The following is a 16,163-nucleotide window of genomic DNA, read 5'->3' as shown; positions in this document are numbered from 1 at the left end:
AACACAGAAAACATGGAGGTGTGGGCCGTCACACCTCGCACACGTTGAGGTCCAGTCCAGTCAGGCTGTGTCTGCGTGCTGCTGCCCTCCGCTCCACCAGGGGGAGACATACACCGAATCGACCGGCATCAATGTCATCACAACATCCGCTTCTGACTAGCCACTGGATACTTGTGTCATAACGGAGCTGTAGCAGGGCTGTTAGATATGGCAGTTTCAAGGTTACCGCATGCAGCGCTTTCTTTAAAACAGGTAATTGACGCTACATTGTATATCAGTAAAAGTAGAACTGGTTGACAAACTAACGTTCTAGCAACCTCTACGGTATCTTGCTAGCCGTGTTAGCTTAAGTCCAGAGACAGTCTGCGACAGTCTCCTTCCGCGGCTCACTGCATTACAGTCAAGTAACTGGGTGTAAAATGTGTTTTTTATATATCAATAATGCGGTTACCTTTGCGTGTGTGTCCGCTGTTTTACTGGAAGTTAAGCTAGGTCTGCGGGGGTTAGCTAAGTGTGTGTGGCTGTGTTCAGAGTTTTATGTGCAAGAAATAGCAACCTTACATAGTTAAGACCATTAACGTTAAAGAAACAAGACTATGCCTCAGCTAAAGTCATAACAGTAATTTAACGCATAGCTTTAGAGTTTTCGTTTTACAAATGTTAAAACGTGTTTAATTTGCAAAACATTACGGGTGTAGAATAACGAGGTGGCACATGATGTCAGGTGTTCAGGTCTGCTGACAGGGATAATGAAGGTGTAAAGCTGTCGTTAACCAGAGTATCATCTACAGGTGGGCTGGAGATGGAGTTGATGGTAGTTGTAATTTTGAAACTTAAATTTCACACAACATGCAGTGCAGTCAATGGATGCAGTGAAAGTGACTGTTCTCTTCATAGTCGGGCTCCGTTGCAGCCATGATATCACTCAATGTTCGTAATCCAAGTTTTAGATCATTCATAAAGAAAATTAGCTTTCAGTTGTCCTGGTGAGTCTAAACCGGTGGTTCCTTCTCAGTTTTTACAGAGACAGAAGATTTTGGGGATTTACAGAAACATGCTGAGGACCATACGGCAGGTACCAGACGAGACAGACAGGAACTACCTTAAAGACTGGGCAAGAGATGAGTTCAAGAGGAATAAGGGCGCCACAGACCAGGTAACGACATGGTAGGAATGTGGTTGTCTTTCCATAACAGAGCCTGGTCACCTAAAAGTGCCCTGCCAAGTCTGTTTGTAAGAGTGAAAACCTGGTGACATATTCAGGAGGGTGTTGTTCAGGATATTTAAAAGTGTTAAATCAAACTTTGCTGTAGATGTTTTGAAGACAATTTGCTCCTCGTCAGAAAAGCTTCGTTAGTCGTGATGGTGATTATATAGTTTACCTTCATGTCTGGAAAGTCTCTAAAAAGGGACGTTGATCGCCTCGATTGTTACTACATTCTGAAAATGTATGGAACTGTCATCATTCTGATAAATATTTATTGTTACAATCACAGTCCATTGTATTAAAAAAGTTGATTATTGACCTTGGTAGTTTGAGCAAAAAATCTTAAATCAAGAACCACTTACCATCTTTTTCTGAAGCTTTCAACTACATCTCATCACTAATCAAGACAATGATATGTAATGACGCTAAAGGTACAGACTTTTGTGATGGAATAGGTGAAGAGATATTGTATTTTTACCCAGAATCCTCTGCTCTGTCCATTACCGCTGTTTCCCCTCTCATTGTTATTTTAGGATGCCATCCGTATGATGGTCACACAAGCTAACAACCATCTAGAGGAGCTGCAGAAGAGTCTGGCATTGGCCAGGAGTTAAATACTGTGAGCTGCTGTGGACTATGGATCGGCTGTCAACGAAGAGCACCATGTGATTGGTGGAGACTGTGTAAGGGCTGTCAGGGTCACCTCTGATCAGGGAGCACCAGTGTAAGTAGATAATACAGAATGAACTGAAACTCATCTCTGGCTGGACACCTTTTCAACAATGGTTTGATGGAGCTGACCCGAAGACAGTGATGGAGATGTTTGTTCCATGATCATGGACACTGATTAACCTGAGAGGCTAATTGGAGTTTAGCCCATCTGCTAAACTTGCACTGTATATTATATTGTATATTAAAGAGGAATGAATGGAACTACAGATGGATGTTGACTGAGAATTTTTTTAAATACAAAATATGCTTTCTGGCATAATGATACAGAGTGCATTATTCATATCCACAGTTCTCCATGTTGAACTAATAAACATGTATGAGCAGACAATCACAACATCAAACATACAGCAGACGGTAATACTGCAACACAACTCTGAGCTTTCTTCATGTTCTGACAGAATTCATCAACGCTGTCCTTTACAGGTAGGCAAGATTGGCAGGGCACTGGCATTCAGAGACACAGGATTATAGGTAGTCTACTGTTCAAGATCTGGTGTCAACCAGGACTGCAACCAATGATTCATTTCATTCCTGATTTATCTGCTAATTGGTTTCTCCATAAGTCGTTTGGTCTGTAAAACTTCAGAAAACATAAAAAAATATGTAAAACAAAATTAGCAAATCACACTGGAGAAGCTACCATCAGATAAGAAAAAACAAAACATACCAAAACAATTTATAAAAATAGTTGTTTTTTTATCATCATCTAATTAATGCAGCTCTAATGTTGACTGTAGTAGTGATGCTTGGCTGGTTTAGTTACAAATATGAAGAATAGACAGAAACATACAATTAACAAAGTCTGTGTTTTGATGAATGAAAAGTCAGTGTTGCATCCCCTCTTACTGCCCACTCCAGTGGATTGTAAACACTTAATGCCACTCACAAATTTACTAAGATGCTGACCTGATATACAGCTACTATCCACTGCAAACTGAACCACTGAGTGCCTATAGAGACATGATATGGATGGCAGTATACACTTTAAAAGTGTTTAATTATCTACTTAAGTCTTCCCTTTTTGCAGTGAAAATAATGTTTTTTGTTTTATTAATATTAACTGAAAGGAAGGGAGAAGAAAAGTTGCTGCTCCTTTAGTCTCCAAGCAAGTAGGACACTGCTTACTCATTTTTAAAATGCAGTGATCATGATATGGAATCTGAACATGTTTAAGCAGGAAACAAATGAAAAGTGAAACAGACAAGTGAGTGAATGGGATACCAAAAAGTAAAGAAAAAATTCAAAACATCTCTGCTAGTCCATTTTCAAATAAAATGATAAATGATAAGTTTTAGCCAAAATAAAGAAATATAATATTTTTAAAATTCCTTTGTGTCAATGCATATTTAGTTGATCACGTTTTCAAATGTATACACTAATTATAGTTATTCACTGTGAAAGTCTGAAATGATTTTATGGGCATGCTCCTACAGATAATACCATGCAGCAAAATCAACTGATTCTTTCTTAAAGACAAAAACTAACCTTCAGTAGGGCTGCATGCTGCATCAGTTTAGCTACATTCTCATAAATAAGCGGTAGGTTGTTCCTCAGTCACAGGGCTGATTCCAACATGCAAACATCAACTAAAAGCTTATTACACTGTAATTCCCTCCATCCACACAGCTTCACTGTGATCCAATGATACCGCTGCACATCATTTATGCCTGCTTTTAAAGGTCCCATATTGTCAAGTTCATACTTTTATTTAGGATGTCTAAAAAAAATGAACATGCTTTAATGTTCAAAACAAATAATTTCCCCCCAACTGCCCATGCCTCTTTTCACCCTGTCTGAACGCTCAGTTTTAGCGCCCGTCTCTTAAATGCCTTATATGTGACTGTAGTTGTGACTTCACAACCATACAGAAGTCCTGACGACACGCGAAGGCACAGTTCATGAATGCGGGCTGTGTGTTTTTCTCCGTGGATTGAACGTTTTGATACGTTCACAGTATTTATATAGCACTTAGACCTGCTTTATAATCACAACTTTCACAATATGGGACCTTTAAAGAAAGACAGTTACACTATTCTATCTCTGCACAAATCAGTGTTTAGAGTATGGTTGGGCTTATAATAAATGGATGTGTGTGTACACACTGCACATAGTGTTTGTTGATGTGATTAATGTGGTGTATCTCTTGTTAATGGCACATTAGATCAATCTGACACCTAGCTTTATATCTACTGGTTTATTTACAACAGTGCACAAGAGCTGCCCTTATTACTATACAACTATCAGTCCATTGCTACCATGACAACCAACAGGGATTTGAATGTGAAAACATATGTAATGATAGAGTGGATCCAATAATGAAAATAATGCCTTTACTTCTCTACTCTGGTAGCAGTTGTTATCCATGGCTGTTAAAGAGGGTCAGATCTCACATAGATTCAGTCTGTTTGTCTGTAGTGTGATGGTGACATATGAGCTGTGTGTTAGCAGTCGTCATGTCTGCTTGTCCTCAGCATGCGCAGCTCGTCCTCCAGGTAAGTGATCCTCTCAACCAGAGCAGCTCTGTCGGCCTGAGCCCTCTGATTGGCCTGCCAGCGAGCCTCCTGCACCTTCCTCTCATACCAGCGCTCCATCTGCGTCGACACAGCCTCAAAGAAGTACTGAGTCACCTCCAGAGCGTGCATGTTGTCCCTCTCCTGAGCAAATGAGGGTTCACTTGGCTGCTCTCCAAACACCTCCAGAGTCCTAACCCCTGAGGCCCCTCTGGACTTAGTCCTGCCCTGGGAATGTTTCTTGCGGTGCTTCCCTCTGTCCCGCCCTCGCTCCCTGTCTCTGAGGCCAGCCTCAGTCCTGCTGCCGCAGCGGCGCTCTGTGGACGGAGACAGACTGCTGGCTCTGCAACTCCTGCCCCCGCTTGCCCCGACCTCTAACATGTCCACGTCCTGCAGGTCCTTGTTCTTCCTCTGGGTGTCAGCACAGATCACTGAGCGCTCCTTCGGCCGAACCACCTGGACTGATGACAGCAGGCTCTTTGCTGCAGGAGAGTTGACTTCTGCATTCTGAGCCTTATCCCCATCTGGTACATGATCAAAAGAAATCCAGTTACTACACACATACACAGTTCTAATTAGCCACCCTGCTAATTAGCGGTATAAGTCTGAATCATTAATAGCATACCACGGGCAGACTGAGCCAAATTTCACTGATGGCAGCAATATTATTCTTTCATAATAGAGAAATAGTGCATCTAAAAAATGCACTGTTAATCACATATGCCTACAGCTGCAGACTAAATCCTCTTCAAAAATAAATAAATTATCCTCAGGGTGTAGCTTAAAGCTTTGCTTTTCTGCTTAAGAAAGAAACCGGGCAGTGGTGCAGAGCAGCTTACTCTTGTGTCAGGACATAATAAGATGTAGTTAACTGCAAACACAAGGCCAAAAACACTCAAATTGCTATTTAAAAAAAAAAACCATGTAGAATCTGTTTACCAAGATATTTGCTACGTCACTTCCCAACATTTGTCTAATTGCAGAAGAGTTTCAGAAAAATAGTTTTTAATTGACTTGTTTATAATTAGTGCAGGCACACAACATGTGTTGGTCAATTGTTATGTGCAAGTCCTTCTTTTGTTCTACATGACAGTGCTTCAGGTAAAGGTGCAGAACAGGCATGAGGTGAGGTAAAACAAGGCCTCTATTTTAACAGATGAACCCGAGTTAGAGATGTATGGCAGTAACAGAGGGGTGTCTGTAAGGAGCCACTGTGGTGGCTGGTAGCTGCAACCTGGGGGTTTCTGCAAGTGGTGGGGACTGAGATGTTAGTATGTAGCTTCTATAAATGATGAAGCTATGAATATAACACAGCATACAGTCTGGTGTGACCGCTCCTAGTCAATGAATGACTGGTCACATGTTGATAAAGATAACCCAATTCACTGATAATGTGTGACGTGCCATCACAGTTGAGTGCTCATATACTCAAGACCTCATGATGAAGAACATTACAGGTCAAAAGAAAAATAATCCTCAAGACTAAGACACAAGTGTCTGGGTGTGTTTTTCATCTTTTTATAAACACTTGACCTATTTCAAATAAATGAGAAGACATGACACTAAACCACTAAATCATTTATTAAATACGGTGATATACCTGGAGAGCTTTCCACATGAACCACAAAGTAATGGTTAGCTGAGCCCCCCTCTGCCACACCGGGCTCCCCTCGGCCTGAGTCCAGGAGGGCAGGGCTGTTTTGGAGCTCCAGGCACTGGGAGCTGTCTCCCTGGCCACAAGGTGGTGCAGTGAGGCTAGCTCCATCAGCTTCATCCAGGCCCTCTGCGACAGAGGAGGAGCGCTGCAGCTTGGTGCTGCTGGGGTCTCCTGCGAAGCGAAACTCCACGTTCTGCAGCTTGGACAGACACCAGCTCTTCAGCTCACTGACCAGAGACGCCTGCTTAAAGGGCACATACAACCACACACAAGAGTTTCTATGACTTATGGCACATTTATTGAGAGGAGCAATTGCTGACAGAAGTGGCTCCTTTCTTGACGTTTTGTGAGTTTATTTTGTTCATTTATTGCCCTAAAAGCAACATCACCACTGTCTCCCAGCTGAAACCACAGAGGCTATCAGACTACCACCTCTTGAGGTACAAAGTTGTATTATGAGACAGGACGAGCCGGTAGCATGCTAACTTCAGTAGACATCTTTGCCGTAATGTCAGCACTGTTGATTGTTCACATTTAATAATGTTAGTTAATTTTTGATTGTTTTAAACTACAAAATTTTTTTGCCCTTTTTAGTCTCAGCAATAAGCATCAGAACTTTTTCATCTAAATATTTCTTCAGCTCTATAACACCTTTTTTTCTCTTTACTCTAATTATTACTTAGGGTTAGGGTTATCACACTAGGTGTGATAGAAAACACAAAATTAGGGAAGTGGGTCAGCACCAACACCTCAGTGGTGACATCTCTCATCAGCTAAAGAGCCTGTGTGTCTCTGTACCAGTTGTCAGTGTTACCTGTCTCTTCTCCGCCTCCAGTCGCTCCTGCAGGGCCCGCTGGTCGATCCTCTGCAGACACTCAGTCCTCTCTGCTGATACTCTCTCCAATGTCATCTTATCAAGAGCTCGGATCTGATGGGAAAAGCACACACCCAGAAAAATGACAGCAGTTGTTGAGTTGTTCACTTCTACATTTCCTCTAGTTGTGTTGCATTTTTTTATTCAACAGTGCTCTTCCAACTCTCTTGCGATGTCTGTTTGTCCCTTTCCTGTCTGACCATGACATTGTGCCCATGCACAGAGTCAGCCCCATAAAGAAACAGAGACTGTTCACTTTTGGTATCAACATCTGTCCTCAGTGACCGACTACAAGTGTACAGCCTTACGCCCATAAGTTCATTTGAGATTGGATCTCACTTCCCTGCTCTACTGTATAGGCAAATACATCACACATCACAAGTACATCACTGGGAAAAATGGACACATTGTTTTTTTACACAAAGAAAGAAGTATCTTCATGTTTAACATTTGCTAAATTAACAAGAAGGTCCAAACAGTTACAAATTTGTTATAGACAGCATTTCACAAAGTTTACAGTTTCTCCACAACTCACAAAATTTTGTCACACTTTAAGGGAGTCTGGGGATTTTCTCCTGAGGCAACAAGGAAGCAACCTTTATAGGTAACTTTTTATGGGTTTTGTAAAATTTGACACGTTTACCTTCAATGTAGTGTAAATGGTGAAATCAGTGTAAACAGTGTGTTCAAACAGCTGCTTAATGTTGGCAGGTAAGTCGTACTTTAGTCACAGAAGCAGACAGGCTGGTACAGCTGTGCCCCAACAAACACAGACATCTTTTTAAAGGAAAGAAACTTAATGAATTGCATTTAAAGTCGATTTTACAAGAAGGCTTGAATTAATGTGAAATTGTTTTGCAAAGTTTGTTCATTTTGTCCTCACTTAACAACTCTTAAAATCGCGCTTACTAGTTCAATGGTTAGTTGAAACAGAACACCTCTGAATGTGGTCTAAGTGATCTGATCTCAAATGCCTCTTCTAGGCATGTCTGAGAGTCAGGCCAACATAAGTAGTGGACCAGTTGGAGGTAGTTAAGGCAGCACTGTTTTAGAATGGCACGCTCAACTATAACGTGGAATGTTTGATGAAATCTGTTCCATACACTGAACTATTTCACTGCATGATAACGGCCGGGTCATTCCAGCTCACAGTGCTCTGTCAGTCAGCTGTAGAGTAAACGTCTTTCTGTCTGGAAGTCCCTCAGTCTAACTGCGGTTTTACTTCCCATGTTCTCTCTTGTGTCTGACTCTACAGCTGCTTCTGTAGTGGTTCTCTTCCTGTTTATTATGCATTCCTGCACTACTGCATGTAGGCAGCAGTGATGCTCAGAGTATATGCATCAGTGACTATCAGTGTGCTATCTGATAGAAGCTATTATCTAAAGCGTCTGACAGTACTGTAATTACATGTGTCATACACAGGGTGGCTCTAGAAGGAAATGAAAGCGAAGCTTCTTCACTGTTACAGCACTGTTAAGTTCCATACAGAGAATAGAGGCCCTGACCTCTGCTGTGCTGTATGTTTTCAGCTTCACAGGGCCATAACACACAAAGGCTTCTCAAACTGCGATGAGATGAGAGATTTCAACTCAACACTTTAGAATAGAACCCTACCAATATAAGGGTGTTTTGCAACATGCACCGATATGGAAACAAGTTTTTTTTTTTGATTATCATGCAGAAAAAGATGCTTATTATTATAATTTATTCATATAAACTAAATATATAAATGCAAAAAATATGTGTATCTTGACCAATATATTGATATCAGAATTTTATACTTGGTATCAGCATCAGTCCGAAAAATCTGTCGGGCTCACTTTCAAAGCCATTGAGATTCATTTTACAGCTACAACTTCATCTTTAACCCGAAAATATGTTGATGCATTTAATAAACAAAATATATTTATTTCATTTGTCAATAAATATAGAGTATTTACATACATCATTTACATTTACATTTTTGGGCATTTAGCATCAGTACTATACAAATAATAAATATAGCTATTCTAAATGCTGCAAGTGAGGGAGACAGGGATGAAATGAAAGGAATTGGGACGTACCAGCTGAATACCAAGAAAACAGTTTGGAGTGGACAGACAAATACTGGTTCTGTTTTATTGTTTACTCACTGAGATTATTTTAACTTGCTGCTTCATTGCCTGGTGTTTCTGTCTGTAGTTAACAACAACAAACTCAGTAAGATTGTTAATGTGTCTATCAAGATTGCAGGTCAACATTGCAGGTCAATGTTGCAGGTAATGTTGTACAGTAATGTATCACTCTGTCTATGGTGGAATGTGAGTTGTTACCATGAGGATGGCAGCGCAGGGATCCACCTTTGTGGACTTCCCGTGCCCAGAGATCCTTTATACCTTCCAGTATAGCTCTGTTAAATGACTTCTTGTGATATGAGGTGTGTGCCACTTGGTACACTTAATTCCTTATTTTGGTGATGTTGTGGTCATGATGTTGCCTGTCTTTGATCGTAATTGTTGTAATGTTGTATTTGTATTTGATTGACGGAAGTTCCAAAAGGATAATAAACAAAAGAAAACAAAACTAACTACATACGCATAGGAATTCGGATCTAGTTTGATCTGGGTTACACGTCACCAAATCTCTGCTTGAATGTGAGCAGGTTAAACCTAAACAATAAAAAAATAAACAAAGAGAGCTTTACTGCTATGTTAGAAGTGTGTGTATGGTACCTGGTGTTTGTTCTTGCGGTCCAGCTGGCCCATCTTGCAGTTCATCAGGTCTTGGACAGTGTGAATTTCAGTCTTCATCTCTTCCTTGGTGGCCTCCAGCTGGTTCTCCAGTTTGTTGATGAGAGGTTCACAACGGCAGCCGTTCAGAGGAGCCTGCAACACCCCGCAACATCAACATGGCAGCACACACAGCAAACACATCCAACAAACTCAAAAATTACAGCTACCTCTATCCAAGTATTAAGTCTTTACACAACCTTTCTGTTTTTTTGCCACAGAAAGGCTTTGTGCTGCTAAAATGAAATGAATGAAAAGGGACCACACTAATGGTACGTTAGGTTCATGCAATATTTATTTTAAATGTTTCTTTGTAGGACTGAAACATATGAGATTAGAGAATGGATATGTTTACAAATCTCTAACATCAGCTTCTAAGCTCATTTAACATTGCAGTCTGAACACTGTAGCACAAGGAGCATTCATGATTTAACATGCAAGGAACAGTTGTAAAATATGCAGCGACAGTTTTATTGGGCACATAGAGAGGGTCTTTTTAAAGGATCGGCTTAAATGAAAAATCAGTCGTTATCTACTCACACCCATGTCGACGGAACTGCTGGTAAACATTCGTAGTCAAAAAAAATTTTCTGGTCTTTTGAAATCAATTTTGGATCTCAGAGAGACCCAGACGAACTGTATGGAGCTATTTTATGTTTTTTGTTGTTGTCATTGTTTCATACATTTAAATCAAGTCTCCAGCTACTTCAGTTGTTAAGCAGAATGCTGCCACTCTGTTTGGCTGTGAAGCTCTAGAAATGTTTTGTGGACTATGAAACTTCAGCTGACTTTCCATCAGCATGATATTTACCATGCTGATGACCATCAGCATCAATTACCTTATTTTTGGTTGAACAAGTTTCCCCTTGCGATAATAAAATATAAGTTTCTTTAATAATTTAAATTTCAGTAATAGATCGGCCAATGAAAACCCTTGTGACAGCAATAAACAATAATATATTAAATTTAAAGATTCAATTAGGGCCAGTTTGTTAAGAGCCACCACAACCAAGACTAAAGAGCAACAACGTCTGCATGAATTATAATTCTTCCTGTCTAGTCCAGTGTGTTATGATTGAAGCAGCCATTTTTAAATATCTGTTCACAGCAAAAAATGGTCAAAGGAGTTTGAAAATTTTAAGAAATGACAATGGAGGCCTTTCTTAATTGAGTCTTTGCACTTTCAGTTGGGCTGGCAATATTTGGATTTTTTACTAGTGTTTCCTCACATACTGCCTTATTTACAGGAGACATGTCCAACAACTGCAAAACAGTGTTGTCTCTTCCACCAGTATTCAAGTTCAGTAGTTTAAAACACCCTTTTATTACTTTCCACACATGATCAAGCTCTCATAAACCAGCCCATCATATAAAGGCTGTCGCACAAAGCTCACCTGGCTTCACTGAGCCTAACAGGAGTGACCACTGCCTGGCAACAAAGAAAAGGGCAGACACAAGCAGACCTGGTTGCCCAGAAAAGACAGGCTGTGTTGATACTGTGATGAAGGAGTTGTAGACACAGGATTACAGTTTTTTAACACAATGTCAAAATTGCGCAAATATTAGGGAAGAATTCTTCCTATAATTAAAAAAAATTATAATAATCGTCGTATTTCCAAAATTTGACAGACAGGGAGAATTTATCCCTCATTTTGGGGGGAAAGGCAGAATGTGAGTATGTAAGTATGTGACCTCTTGACACAACAAAAGAGAAAGCCATTCAGGAAAAAAGTACCATATCCTTCTTACCACCATGACCTGCTTTTGTCATTTGTTCTTGTATTGTTGTTGTTATTTATAGCATTCATGCTTGTACCCATCTGTATATCTGCATACATACAGTACATCAATGCACATAATGAAATAAGATATATACTGAATATGTGATATATGCAATATGTGTGCAACCGTGCTTTGGCGACACATACATTATAAAATGTCATGCCAATAAAGCCTATTGAATTGACGGCGAATGTCACTGAGTGTTAATGTTACTGTTTCCAGCATGAGACCTTACAGTTCAGGTTAAATGAGCCAGCCTCTTGACAAATGAAGACCTGAGTTAAAAGCAAAGATAGCTGTGTTGAAATTCAGGTCCTCAGTGAAAACACACCACAAACTGAAAACATGTGATGACACAAAACTTTGGGGCCTGGGTGGTAATTTGCAGTGGGCCTTGTAGCAGTTGTTCAGTGATGGAGGAAAGTCGTCTATGTTGGAGGACTTGACATGAAGTTTACAGAGCACATACCTGAGCAACTACAGGCATAATAATCTTTACTCTGGCTGAACATTTGTGCACTAACCTGCATGATTTTGCCATCTTTGCTGCGGTACAGTGTGTAGAGCTGATAGGCTTTATAGTTGTGTGGAGGGACGGATGCATGAAGGGCCCCTCCTCGCAGTCTGTCTTTCCTCTTGTGACAGGCTTCGCTCTGCCTGGTCTCTTTGCGGCGAAGGGGGTCAGACAGAGATGGCTGAAACATTAAAGCACCAGAGGTTAGTCATTATTCCATTTCATACGTCTCAAACAGTAACTAACGAAGGGGGGAGTGCTACTAATTATCTTCCTCTGTCCAGAACCACTTCTGGCATTAGAGTGTGTTTTTTCAGATGGACCTACTTTTTCTTTCTGCTTCCTGTTCTTTCCCCGCTTGGTGTTTGACTCGGTCACCTGCTTGCAGGCAACTCGTTCACTGCTCTGGGTGTCATCTGCAGCAGATGCACTGTCCTGTAGGGAACAGGGGAGGGAAATGTTTGGTAGAGCAGCTAAAGTCATTATACTCATGCTATGCAGCCAAACTTGTGTCAAACCCTTAAAGGAAAAGTTCACCCCCTGAACAAAATGCAGTCATTATTCCTCACACCCATCACATTTCTGGTGCTTCACAGTAAAACAGTGTTGCAGCATTCTCGTAAAATAACTGAAGCAGAAGGGGACTTGTTTTAAAATGGAAAGTAGAGGATGAGAGTAGATGGAGTAGATAATGACTGGATTTTCATTTTTGGGTGAACTTCTAATTCTAGTGCAGATCCAGAAGTTTTCAAATATACCCAATATGCCAAGCTGAATAAAAACATGGCGGCTTGGCTATGGAAATTTCTCTCAGTGTGTATAAAGTCAGACAGTGTGGAATAAGGGGATTTTTTAAACCTGTGTGTCAATTGAAGTGTTTTCTTTTTTCCCCACACATTTTCACTAAACAGTCGACAACTGACGGTTGAATGAAATCATGACTTGTCCCCAACAGAACAATAATCAAAGTAATTTCAAAGCTGTCCAATAATGGTTTGGGTTATTTGTCAAAAACAAACACCTCTGGCAAACATTAGTACTTCTTTCAGCCCATCTTCAGTGCCTGGAGGTGAGTAAAAGAACAGTGAAGAAGCCTCAAGAGTTGAATGAAGTACAAGAGAGACTGTAGGAGAGCAGTTCAACTGCTTGCAGGGATCAGCACTCAAATGGCCACTCTGTTTCTTACTTATACTTCTCATTACTTAAAATTGGATCAAATCTTTGAAATATCTTCTTTCTCAAAATGTCCCATATTGTAGAAAGTGAGATTTCCTTTTTGATATACAGTTGTGGTCAAAAGTTTGCATACACTTAAGAACATGTTCATCATGACAGTCTTCAGTTCCAGTGATTTCTACAGGTCTCATGTTTCTGTGATGAATGAGTGGAACACAAACTACTTTGTCACAAGAACATTCATGAAGTTTGGTTTGGTAGTGAATTTATTATAGGTCTTCTGACAATGTGACAAAATCTGCTGCATCTCACATATGTCCTCACCTTCATCTCATGCCAACGTTTAAAGCTCTTATATCCTTCTGTTTTCCCTATCTTTCCCTATGAACTGCCAACATAATAATAAAGTGGCTTTGACACAATGATCCAGTTTTTACCTTACAGGGTAGCATCTCATCTCTGGGCACTGACTGAGCTCTGCCCTCCGCCTTCAGCTTGTCTCTCCGCTTCCTCACACTCCTGCCACGCACAAAACTCTGAACCTGAACACACACGCGAGGAGACAAAATGACTGTAATAACAAGTGACACCATCATGCATGCTCATTAAATAACATTTAATCTATTTTTATTTACAGCTACATACATTTACAGACCTCAATTTACAGTATTTAGTTATTTTCTACATTTCACCCCAAGGACCAAGTATCAATCTAAGAGAAATCTTATAACCTCTATTCAGTTTGCAAAAACAAGTAATCAAAATGCTAGTCAGTTAAAACGGTGAAAATATAAGCGGTTGCGTAACACGATGAATAAAACAAAGAATAGATAGTAGGAATTAAATGAATACTATACATGCCAGAAATGTCTTAACATGTTATATAAAGCTGTCTTGCAATAAGTAAGAGCAGTACACTGCCACCTCAGAGTATGAGCACAAAAAACAAAACAAAAAACTTTTTTCACAGCTGCCTATACTGGTGAGACTGGTAGTTACTGGTTTTACCTGGGGAGCTTTGGTCAGTAGAAGAGCCACATCTGGGTTGTTGTGCTCTCTGGCCTGGTCGAGAGCTGTTTGACCTGCCTGCAGAAACACAAACACACACAGACAGTAAGGACAGTGACGACATGACTCAAACAGACAAAGGAATTACTGTACAGTTTATAGTGGTCAAGGCTTTTCTTTACCACAATAGCAGAGAGATTTGGAACAGCCTTTATTCCAAATGTGTTCAGTTTATTTCTAATGCAATAATTTCATCAATACAACAACACAGCCATGAAGCGTTCCTCTTTTTAAACACTAATTATTTCAAGTTGCTTCCACTTCCACTGCTGTTTTTTAAGCTGCTGTCAATTAACTTAACACTTCCTAAAGCGGTGTTTCACAACAAACATATCTGAGCAACTCAATGGACTTACTTCCTCTCTTTCTGAATAGTCTTTTAAAACTCTGCAGGAAATATTGAGTTTCACTGAGAGTAGCTTTATACTGAGCCTGTAAGAAGTGGAAGCCACTGGACTCTCTTAAGGTTTTTTTTTTACATAGCCCTTACTGGCAACAGGCCTGTATTTATGTATTTTTATTTTATTTCACTACGATTTTTGTCAATTTATAGAAAAACTGACATGGGAATGATTGATGATGTAAGTAATATTGTGTGATGTCATTATCACGATGGGGAAGTTTAGACTGACAGATAGGTGGCCAAGAAAGATCTTCTGATTCACAGCGATCAGAACAGTCAGGTTAACAATAATGATCGTGCTATGTATCAACATAGAAGATTTCAGCTACCAATTGCTTCTCACAATGCGTAACGTTGCCTGATGCAGCTTTAAACAGACAGCAGGAGGCAGTGACAGTGTGCTGCTCCTCAAGAGGAGGCTGGTAACAACAGAAATGTGTGCTCACTTGAAGAGAAAGAAAAGCAGAGTGAGTGCACAAACATTTCCGCTGAGCATTAATGATGTAGAATAAGACTGCAGGCACCCACATTGTTGCAGATGCGGCTGTCTGCACCCGCCTCCAGCAGCAGACGTACTGTCTTCTTATGATTCAGAGCAGCTGCCACGTGTAGCGGTGTGTCCCCAACCTGCAGATATATACACACACACAGGACAAGAGATATGGGTGTGAGGGGGGAGCCTTGATTTATTTAAAACCTCAAGACGCTTGGATGAACATTTACAAAACCAGATGCTCTGATGCAGAGTTACAAACATGTTCTGACATCATGCTTGTCACTCTTACATTACATGTTTTAGCTGTACAATATAAAATTCACAATGACAGATTAGATCTAACATGGATGTGTCACATTTACAAGTAAAATTCTGGACAGAAAATTGTGTGTCAAATAAAGGAGACAACAGAGCTTCCTCCTCCCTCAGGTCATTCTGGCAAATTAACGAAAAAATACACCAGCCACTTTCATGAGCAAGTTACAAATTCTGTAATCAGTGGCAAAAAAGTTCCAATCAATACGACAGTAGTCCCGAACAGGATTCTTCCGTATTTAGCTGGTGATAAACAATCATTTTTTTGTTCAGTCAATAACTCACCAGGTTTTTCTCTGACACGGAGCAAAAGGCTCCCAGCAGGATGCGAATCATAGCCACATGGTTATAGCGGGCTGCCACATGCAGACAAGTATCCCCGGCCTGTAAAACAATTAAGGGATTAACAATTTTACAAGAATGTTATATTAAAAGAAGGAGGTTTTCAGTTACATTCAAAAGATGTGTCACAGCAGAAAGGAGCACACATTAATTATAGTACTTTAATCAAAGTATACATTTAATTGTCATTATGTAACACAAGATTGTACATCAACTTTTCTGTTGTGTTTCCAAAGTCACATACACACACAAACAAACTATACAGACTAATTATTAACTATATTACATGCTTGATTCTGTATATTTCTTAATTTTGGAC

General features: G+C 40.1%; 2 protein-coding genes across 5 annotated transcripts in view; one reads left to right on the top strand and one right to left on the bottom strand.

Annotated features, from left to right (window-relative positions):
- Positions 1-2,145, top strand: lyrm2 (LYR motif containing 2). The gene is made up of 3 exons (XM_084377552.1): positions 1-252; positions 1,016-1,156; positions 1,741-2,145. The coding sequence occupies exons 1-3, from the start codon at positions 208-210 to the stop codon at positions 1,819-1,821; spliced, it is 267 nt and encodes an 88-aa protein (XP_084233678.1). The 5' UTR covers positions 1-207; the 3' UTR covers positions 1,822-2,145.
- An 8-nt stretch (positions 2,146-2,153) lies between these two features.
- Positions 2,154-16,163, bottom strand: part of ankrd6b (ankyrin repeat domain 6b) — a gene marked incomplete at its 5' end in the record, with an annotated part of 50,975 nt that continues 36,965 nt past the window's right edge. For 2 of the 4 annotated variants that reach the window (XM_084377549.1, XM_084377550.1), the window contains 10 exons: positions 2,154-4,973; positions 6,050-6,350; positions 6,921-7,034; positions 9,692-9,844; positions 12,055-12,225; positions 12,372-12,479; positions 13,658-13,762; positions 14,229-14,306; positions 15,220-15,318; positions 15,788-15,886. In XM_084377549.1, the coding sequence (XP_084233675.1) occupies positions 4,381-4,973; positions 6,050-6,350; positions 6,921-7,034; positions 9,692-9,844; positions 12,055-12,225; positions 12,372-12,479; positions 13,658-13,762; positions 14,229-14,306; positions 15,220-15,318; positions 15,788-15,886 (1,821 nt within the window). In that variant the 3' untranslated portion in view covers positions 2,154-4,380. The remainder of the gene's footprint in view (positions 4,974-6,049; positions 6,351-6,920; positions 7,035-9,691; positions 9,845-12,054; positions 12,226-12,371; positions 12,480-13,657; positions 13,763-14,228; positions 14,307-15,219; positions 15,319-15,787; positions 15,887-16,163) is intronic. The other 2 variants (XM_084377551.1, XM_084377548.1) reach the window with 1 other exon arrangement.

The sequence above is a fragment of the Pagrus pagrus genome (assembly GCF_965226575.1).
Source record: "Pagrus pagrus genome assembly, chromosome: 16".
In the NCBI taxonomy this organism is placed as follows: Eukaryota; Metazoa; Chordata; class Actinopteri; order Spariformes; family Sparidae; genus Pagrus; species Pagrus pagrus.
Note: the sequence above shows the minus strand (reverse complement) of the source record. Positions and strands in the feature narration are given on the sequence as shown.